The sequence below is a fragment of the Anopheles merus genome, chromosome 2R, assembly GCF_017562075.2.
Source record: "Anopheles merus strain MAF chromosome 2R, AmerM5.1, whole genome shotgun sequence".
Lineage (NCBI taxonomy): Eukaryota > Metazoa > Arthropoda > Insecta > Diptera > Culicidae > Anopheles > Anopheles merus.
In genome coordinates, this window is record NC_054082.1 from 2475948 (window position 1) to 2485427 (window position 9480).

General features: G+C 41.2%; 2 protein-coding genes across 7 annotated transcripts in view; one reads left to right on the plus strand and one right to left on the minus strand.

Moving 5' to 3' along the window:
* LOC121589346 (myb-like protein Q) overlaps window positions 1–3936 on the plus strand; it is a 102960-nt gene extending 99024 nt beyond the window's left edge. For all 6 annotated transcript variants that reach the window (XM_041908183.1, XM_041908181.1, XM_041908178.1 and 3 more), the window contains exon 7: window positions 44–3936. In XM_041908183.1, the coding sequence (XP_041764117.1) occupies window positions 44–1930 (1887 nt within the window). In that variant the 3' untranslated portion in view covers window positions 1931–3936. The remainder of the gene's footprint in view (window positions 1–43) is intronic.
* Window positions 3937–4114: 178 nt separating this feature from the next.
* On the minus strand, window positions 4115–5418 carry LOC121589347 (charged multivesicular body protein 2a-like). The gene is made up of 2 exons (XM_041908185.1): window positions 4598–5418; window positions 4115–4521 (listed from the first exon to the last, which is right to left on the minus strand). The coding sequence occupies exons 1-2, from the start codon at window positions 5147–5149 to the stop codon at window positions 4375–4377; spliced, it is 699 nt and encodes a 232-aa protein (XP_041764119.1). The 5' UTR covers window positions 5150–5418; the 3' UTR covers window positions 4115–4374.
* Window positions 5419–9480: the final 4062 nt, after the last annotated feature.

The following is a 9480-nucleotide window of genomic DNA, read 5'->3' on the forward strand; positions in this document are numbered from 1 at the left end:
TTCGCTACAACCAAACGACCCTTTCTCCTCTTATCCACTACAGATCTACACACTAACAGTATTAAATGGAGCGCCGGAACCGTGGGTACTACGGAAGGACCCGAATGGGTCGGAACCAGCGGCTCCCGCTTCCAATCTCGATCTCGACACCATTCTGGGCGGATTCCCGGGCTACGTCAAGACGGAATGCTTCTCCTACGACGACAGTGGCTTCGGGACGGATCATCACGCAAAGGAAGATCCGCACCATCAGCAGCAGCAGCAGCAGCAGCAGCAGCAACATCAACATCTTCAGCTAGTTCAGCAACATGCGGCCCACCACGCCCACACACAACCTCAACTCCAACAAGTACAATCTCAACAGCAGCAGCAGCAGATGCCTGTTACGTCCAGCAACATCGTCCTGTCGAGCCAGCTGCTTGACCCCAACAGTGTGCTGGCGTACCAGAACAACAACAACAACGACTGGCAGATGTCGGACCACAACGTGATACAGCAGGACACGGCGGAGTCGTTGCTGCGCAGTGCGCTACAGGGCAAGGGCTACACCAAGGGCACCGGGCTGCCGCTGCCCAACGGGACCATCACCGTGCTACCCGCCACCGGTCACATGAAGGACGAGGAGCTGCGACGGGTGCTGTACTCGGGCGGCGATCCGAACGACTCGCTCGCCGCCTATGCCGACTCCACGCTGGCCAGCACCATGTACGACGAGTCGGTGTTACACTCGCCCGCTTCCACCAACCAATCGGCCACCTCCCAGCAGCAGCAGCAGCAGCATCAACAGCATCAACACCAGCAACAGTTGGTCGCATCCACTGGACAGGTGACGGATCTTGCTACAGGTGGACCAGGTGGTCCCGGAACAGTGGTGGTGGACGACATGTTCTTCACGCTCGATACCACCTTCCCGGAGGACTACGAAAAGCTGAAACGGATAGCGACGGAGGTGCAGCAGTTCTGCACGGACAACAACAACTACACGGAGATCATCGTGGAAGCGCCCGCCATGGGCAACGGATGCAGTGCCAATGTCCCTCCCAACGCCCTGATGCCGAGTGCGAACAACCATCAACATCACACGCTGGGCGTACTGTCTCCCACGGGAACCGTCGGCTCGACCCTCAACCGACAGCCCTCCGTTTCGACCACCTCCTCGGACGTAGTAACGACGACCTCCTCGACCAAGCCGAAGGCGCCCCGGGCGAAGAAGTCCTACAAGCGATCTCTCAGCAACAGTGCGGCCGGAGCAGCCAACTCCAACAACAACAACAACGGTTCCACACTGAACTGTCTCACCAACAACAACAACAACAACACGAGCATGAGTAACCTCAACACGATTGCCAGTGGTGGTGGTGCTGGTGCGATGCTGAGTCCGGGCAGTGCGAACGGCACCGTATCCTTGGCCACCACTACAACCACCAGCACAACGACAAACACCGCCACCACCAGCCCGACCCAGTGCGGCAACGGGCAGCGCAAGGAGCGCTCCCTGCACTACTGCTCGATCTGCTCGAAAGGCTTCAAGGACAAGTACTCCGTCAACGTGCACATACGCACGCACACGGGCGAAAAGCCGTTCGCCTGCTCGCTCTGCGGCAAAAGCTTCCGCCAGAAGGCCCACCTGGCCAAACACTACCAGACGCACCTGGCGCAGAAGAACCCGCCCGGCGGCACGGTCACGAAGCAGAGCAAGCAGAGCCGCCTGTCAACGCCACTGGCGGCGTCGGCCGCGGGCAGCGACCCGAGCACGGGACAATCGATGCCGGTCGCTTCCGTCACACCCGTCACGCTGTCCGTGGTGAACGTGGCCGGACCGCTGCCACCGATGGTGATCCCACAGGCACAATCACCGCCGATGCTGCTCACCGCCACTGCCACCAACAACAACAACACCAACACTGCCACGATTGTCGCCAGCAGGTGAACGCACACTCAGCCGGCCGCCATTGCCGTCGCCGCCTACTAAACAAATTTTACTTTGTTCCTATTTTAATGTGTATTTACGCAAGTGTGTATGTGTGTGTGTGGGTGCGTTTGCGGACGCAATCGTCGGAATGTGATAGCGCATTGGGATTATTAGGTTGGGGGGGGGAGATGAAGGGGCCATTTTTGTTTTGTTTTCGGAACTCTGCAACTCAAAATTACCTGTGATGATAAACGCTGCCTAGCCCCTCCCATCCCCGGTCGGAAAATGCCGGCAGCACGCGGAAGACAGTCCGGAACACAGTCCGGAAATGCAGAGATACTCTTCTTATCATTCGACATTCTTGCCATTTTTTGTAGTTTTGTTTAAGTGTGTAAAGCCCGAGTGTAATGACGCTGCCGGAAACGGTCACTGCCGCCACAGAGTACTTACTGTTGTTTTTTTTTCTCTCTCTCTCTCTCTCCGTTGATCACGTACAAGGATAGTTTGCGGGAGCCGTTAAGTGTATAGTGTGTAAGCGCCGAATCCGTTCTGTTTGGCGGAAACTTACTTTTGTATTTACGTACGCAGCGAATTAGTAGGCTTGTAAGGGTAGTTGCTTAGGATACTGTAATGTATAAGGTTAGCGAATGTTTTTTTTCTTCTTAGGACAATTATTGCTTATTTGTCTGGACAACGAGTTTCGTTAGACGTGTTTTGTTTTGTTTATTTTAGAACAATTTCCCTCGCCCCCCCCCCCATTTCCTGCCTCAGTTTCCTTCCCCATAAGTGTTTTATGTTTTAGTTCCCAACTTTCCTTCACTGTCCAAATTTTAGTTTGTTGAGCCAAAATGTTTAGTGTTTTTGGAAGAAATAGCAGAATGGTTGTTAAAAATTGTTTGTTAAAATTAATTGTTTGTCTATAAAAAATGAAAAAAGATGGCAAAACTAGACAAAAAACGAGATTGTTACCGATATTATCTGTGTGTTAGAAGTAATGTTAGAAGAAAGCTCCACTAGGATTGAGATTTATGTGTTTTGTTGATTTGTTTCTCCGTTTTGTTACGTTGTTCAATCTTCATTTGATGAGATTATTTGATGAGATAACCCAATTACTGCTAGCTATTTGCAATCGAGCGCAAAATTTGCCATTAGTTCGTAGGGAATCAAATTCATAGGAGATAGAAGAAAGCTAAGTTCAACGCTTTTCATCCGTTGAAAGTGTGATGTCTTATAAGAGATTAAACTGTTTTTTTTTTGTGTTTTTCCTGTAAGCATTCTGTTGAGTTGTTGTCTCAAAGCTCAAACACTAACTAACTAACAAACAAACAAACAAAACGCTTCCACAATCAGCTGTAAATACGTGTATGTGTGTGCGTGTTTTTGGGACCATTAGCTAAAACACAGCCTAGCGTGTATCCTGTCGTCGCAGTGTGGACGGACGGACACGCGCTCAATCTACTCTAAGGCTATCGTTTCGTTTCGCATTAGTTCAAATTTATTTAAAACCATAAATCCGTCCTCTGACCACTCCTCCGCTTGCGCTTGCCGCACAAGGGGGTGGATTCAGGGCCAGGAGAACGCGGCAAGGATAGACAATCGTTAACATAGTCCTGTAAGACAACGGTACAACCTAAGCGAATAGCGTTTACTACATTCATATTTCATATTTACATTTACAACACAAAACACCACTTAGTAGTAGTAGAGCACGCGCAAAGCCGCAAATATACAGATGAAACACATTATTTTTACTCTCGTTCAGCCTAGGTAAATATGTTAAAGTTTGTGTATTATTTTTGTTCCACTTTATGATAGAGATATTTTATTGGCGCGTTCAAACTATTGTATACTTTATTTGCTAGCGCGTTGAGTGTTCTGGTGAGCAGAACTGGACCGGGAGTGGGGGAGAAAGCGGCTTCAGGTTCCAGTTACGACTCGAGTGCGATTGGTAAAGCATCATTCAGAGAAAGGATACGAATAAAATGTTCTGCATTGCAACACAATCAACCATTTGGTGGGAGTGTTTTCTTTTTCTAGTATTTAAGTATTTAAGTAACCCCTCAAACTCACATAAAGCACTTTGTGAACACGTTTCGATGCAAAATTGTATGGAAATAGAAGTAGAAACTGCATCTAAAGAGCAGTATGAGCAACGTACCGCTAATGAATTACGAGAGCAACAGGTTTTGCCAGGTTTGGGACGCGCCAAACCATTTTCGGTACTTTATTCTCATATATACATTCACGTTCGCGTTGATTGCGACCAAATAAAGCAGCATCAAAAGGGGAGTACAACTTACGATTTAAAGGAAAATAAAACAAGCTCAAACAAAATTATCGTCCTTAATGACTTACAACATACGGGAGCGTATATTCACCAATCCGCTACGTGATCGTTGCGCGAACTGCGCGTCGCGCTCACTTGAGACGTAACGATCGCTCATGCCAGCCCGAAAACACGGTTACTCTCGTCTGAGATTGTCCAATCGTGCCTGTAGATCGGCATCTGCGTCCGACACGGGAGATCCAGCTCCACCCGATCCACCAGCCGCTCCCACTGCTGCCGCCTGAGGAACTTTCGCTCCGGACACGGCCAACGAACCTGACGCCTGCAAGAATGCAATGCATGCGCGGTTTAGAACGCAACCCGCGGAGATAGTGGAACCATTTCGGGCGAGCACTTACCTGAGGCAATCCGGACAGCTGGTCGTTCAGCTGTAGGCCCAGCTCGTCCAGCACCTGCGACACGATGGCATCGGTTTCCTCCTCGTCGCCTTCGTCCTCCATCGCGTCATCCATCGCATCGTTGATCATCTCCTCCTTCATGTCCATAATCTCCGACTGCTTCTCGAACTCGTGCAGTATCTTCTGGATCTGTGGCATGTTTAGCTGGCGGTTCATGTTGGTCATCGCCTTCGTGACGCCCTTCATCGCCTCGCCCATCGCGTTCTGGGATTTCAGCGTCTGTATCTTGAGCGACACCGCCTGGATGTTGGCCTTCATCAGCATAAACTTCCGCACGTAGCGCCGCGTCCGGACGAGATCCTTCGCCATGATCTTCACCGCGTCCATCTGGTTTTCCTTCGCCAGCTTCTTAATGTCGGCAATGATTTTCTTCTCCTGCTGTTCCATTTTCATCTTTTCCCGATCCAGATCGCGCATCGCTTTGTTGAGCGCCCGCTGGTTCTTCCGCATCATCTCGTCCGGCGACATGCGCTTCCCGAACAGCCACTCCATCGTTGAGGAACGTGATGTGTTTTAGCTGTGGCTAAGACAAACTGTGAGGAAATCCACTCCGGATGCACAACTTTTCTGAATCACTGCCGTATTTTCTCGGTTGTTTTCTTCTCCTTCTTCTTCTTTTGTGGAGCAGGATATAGTCTTCTATGTTTTATAAAGCCTATGCTTAATAAAGCCACATTCAAAGACGTACCGCTCTTAGGTTTTCGACTGCCTTAGTCATATACCTCTCCAATGTTGGTACCGTTGTATTTGTGTTGTTTACTTGCTGATGGTTTTGACATTTCTATGTTGTGTTTATGGTTTATCTTTCAAAGTTCATATGATCATGTTGTCTATGTTTTTGTGTGCTGTTCAAATTTGCAGTTATTTTTTTTTTTTCATTATAGGGAGATTTTTGTGTCTTGTATGAATCTAATTATTTCTTTTATTATTTTTCCATCATTATTTTTCCAGTGTTTGCTAAATAGATCTTCTCGGATGTTGGGGTATTTCTGTCTTTCATTGTTGTATTTTGTACAGTGAAATATTTGATGTTTGCCCGTTTCCTGTACTTGGCAAACATCGCATATATCATTTTCTTCAATTTTAAGTATTTTTAGCCAGTATTTTGAGAAGTCATGTCCTGTTAGTATCCGATTCATAGTCTTTATTTCATTTGCATTTATATTTATCGTTTTATGCCAGTTATCTCTTTTGAATTCTTTCTGGTATTCTGCGAATTTTTTCCCTTTATGTTGTATTTCCGTTGTGTACCATTCCTGCGTTTCCAAAATCATTCTTTGTTGAAACATAAGTTTGATGTCACTTTTTCTTAATTTGTTTTCCATAATGTTGTCTGTCGTTACTCCCTTTTTTGCTAAGTCATCCGCCTTTTCATTACCTTCGATATCAATATGTCCCGGTAACCATCTGATTTGAGCATTTATTTTTAAACTGTTTTTAATAATATTGTATGTACTTTCCTCTATGTTGTTGTTATCTTGTTCCCTTTTTATGATGCTGCAAGCCGCTTTACTATCCGTATATAGTATAGGATTTATTATGTTGTTTTCCACTGCTATTTGTAATGCCTTGTCTATTGCAGTCAGTTCTACTGAGGTAATGGGTGTGTTGTTTTTTAATTTATATTTGTAGCTCCAGTACATATTTTTGTTGTTGTGTGGCTTGATGTATATACCTATACCACAACCATCATCTGTTCTGCTTCCATCCGTGTAAATAATTGTGTTTGTTTTTTTAAAAACTCTATTTCTTGTTGGTAATGTCTTTTGAGGATTTGTTTGTTTGTATGTTGATTTTTCGTTATATTATCCGGGTATTGTATATTATCTTTACTCTTTTAGTGTTATCATTTATTACTATATTATCCATTTTGTTTATGATGTTTTTGTTTTCTTCATACAATTTTTCGTAATATGTTTTGTACTTGTTATTGTTGTTTCTGGTGTTGTGATTTTGGTTTGTGTCCCATAGTAGATTTCTGTGAATTTTTGAATGTGCAATCTCTTTTGCTTGCTCATTGCTCGCGAGGTACTTTGCTCTTATGCCTAAAGGAATTTCTGCCGCTATGGCCATTAGTGAGGGTATAGGAGTTGTTTTGGTACATCCTGTAACTTTTCTTAGAGATTGATTTTGTATTGTATCTAACTGTTTCAGTAGTTCTTTTTTTTGCATTTCTTATTGATGCTGTTCCTATTTCTAAATTGCTTCTAATAAAACTTCTGTGAATTTGTATTGTTTTGTTAGGATTTAATTTATTGCGGTAATTGCAAATTCTTTTTATTGTCATTAGTCTTTTTTGTGTTTTTGTTTTCATTGCATCTATTTGTTTTTTGAATGTTAGTTTATTATCTAACCATAATCCTAAGTATTTGTAGTTATTAACTTTCTCTATTGATTTTCCTTTTATCCTTATTTTTATATTATTATTTTTCGTATCAAAAATCATGAATTTAGTTTTTTCTGTGTTAATTTCTAGTTTTAATTCATCCGTTATGTCTGAAAACTGTTTCATGATCTCCTGCATTTTGTTTGTAGTATGTGATGACTATGACTTTGTGTAATAATTGCAAAATCATCCGCATATTGAATTATTTGTATTCCCAACCTATTTATTTTGTCATGTATGTCTTTAGTATATATGTTAAATAGGCTTGGCGATAGCACATCTCCTTGAGGAAGTCCGTCTGATATTAGTTTATTGATTATTGTATCTTCTGTGTTTAATTCTATAGTTCTGTTGTTCAAAAAAGCTCCTATCCATCTAATAATTTCTTTTGGTGTTTGATATTTTTCTAATTTAGAGATAAGTATATCTGTCCTTACTTTATCATATGCATTCGTTAGGTCTAAGAAAATTATCCCTGTTGCTTTTCCATCTCTTTTATTTTGTCCTATTCGATTCGTTATGTAATTTGTGCAATTGTTTATAGACCTGTTTTTGATAAATCCGAATGTTGTTCCTGGAATTACTTTATTAATATTCCAATACCTGTTCATTTCTTCCAACACTGCACTATTGGCCATTTTGATAATAGCTGGTATAAGAGCAATACCTCTATAATTCAGTGGATCGTTTTTATCTAGGTTTGCTTTTGGGAATGTTATTATTTTCATTTTTTTGTAATGTTTTTTTATAATTCCTTTGTGCCACATTTCATTTATTTCATTAACCATTACAAGTCTTGTTTTTTCATTTATTTTCTTTAGTATTTCATATGATACTCCATCGTGACCTGGTGCTGTATTTTTTTCTTTTTTAATAAGCGATTCCATTTATGTATATCTATGATATCTTTGTTAGGTTTAAAGTTTCTATAAGGCTTCTTGTTTCCTTTTTTATTTTTAAAAAAATGTTTGTCTAAGAAAATTTTTGCTGCTTTCCTGTCAGTTTCTATTATGTTTCCTGCTTTTGTTTTACTCTTGAATTTCCCTTCCATTTTTTGTAAGAATTCATATAGTTTTATTGGATCTCTGTTGAAATCTACTTTCTCTAGTTTGTCCTCAATTTTTTTATTTTATTAAGTCTTTTTTTCGTTCTAAATTCAGCTATTCCTTTATTCATGTTAATTTTATTTTCCGTGCTTTTGTCATTGTTGAAAATTTTTCTAAGTTCATTTTTGTTTTTCCATGCTTTTTCTGTTTCTATATTCCAGTATTTTTGGTTTTTTTTTCGATGTTATTTTGTTAGATTTAATTAATTTTTGAATTTGTTTTGCTACCTGATATGCTGTTGTGGTTTCTTTTACCTCTATTGCTTCTATTTCTTTGAACAATTTTGGTTTATTTGTGTATGTTACTGTGTGTTCCTGTATTATTTCATTTATTTTTGTTATTATGGTTTTGTGATTTGTTGCACCCATATGATGTTCTGTAACTGTTCTTTGGCACTTATCTATTATATCTTCTGATATGATAGTAAGGTCAACAGCTGTTTCTCTTTTGTTTCTATCGGTGGGTATTAGTGTTTTTTCCTTGTTGTGTAATAAGCATAAATTTGAGTCATTTAATTCATTTAATAAAAAGTTCCCTTTACTGTCATTTGTTGGGTTCCCCCATATTTTGTGATGACAGTTCAAATCTCCTGTTATTATATGTTTTTGATTCCCTGATCTGTTGTGTAGTAACTTACTAACATTTTCTCTAAATCTATTAATTTTTAATTGAGGTGACATGTATACACTTACTATATTTATTTTTTCCCTGGTTAATTTTATTTCTGTAATTTGAACTTCTTTATCTGTTATGTTATGTTTGATAACTTTGTATGCTAAATTTTTTCTAATGTATATGGCTGATCCTCCATATCCATCTTCCCTGTTGGTGGTAACTAAATTGTAATTTGATACGTTTACTTTTTTAATTTCCTCTTCTTGCATCCATGTTTCGGTAATGCACGCGATAGTAATTTTGTTTGCGTTCATCATCCTCTCTAATTCTTCTTTATTTCGTTTTAAACTTGTTATATTAGTCTGTAATAGACTAATTTCCTTTTGATTTATCGTCGCCATTTTTATTTTCATTTAATTTTTCTTTATTGTTTAGTTTATTAGTTTGTGTTAATATCTTGTTTTGTTTCCTGTGACAGAGTTTTTGTTTTTTTGGGTCTTCCTTTTAGTTTTTTTAATTCGGTTTCTGTTTCCATGCAACTTTCATCCTCAGTTTCTGTTGTAGTGTGGCTGTCCACTATTCCTGTGCGCTTCTGAGCATTAGCTTTGCTAGTGCTAGGAGCTTCTTCTACGCACTCATACGATCGTCGCTCTTTTATTGTGTTAACCGGTTTTTTGAACAAAGTGTTATCTTGTTTTTTTCCTTCTAAGTTCAAG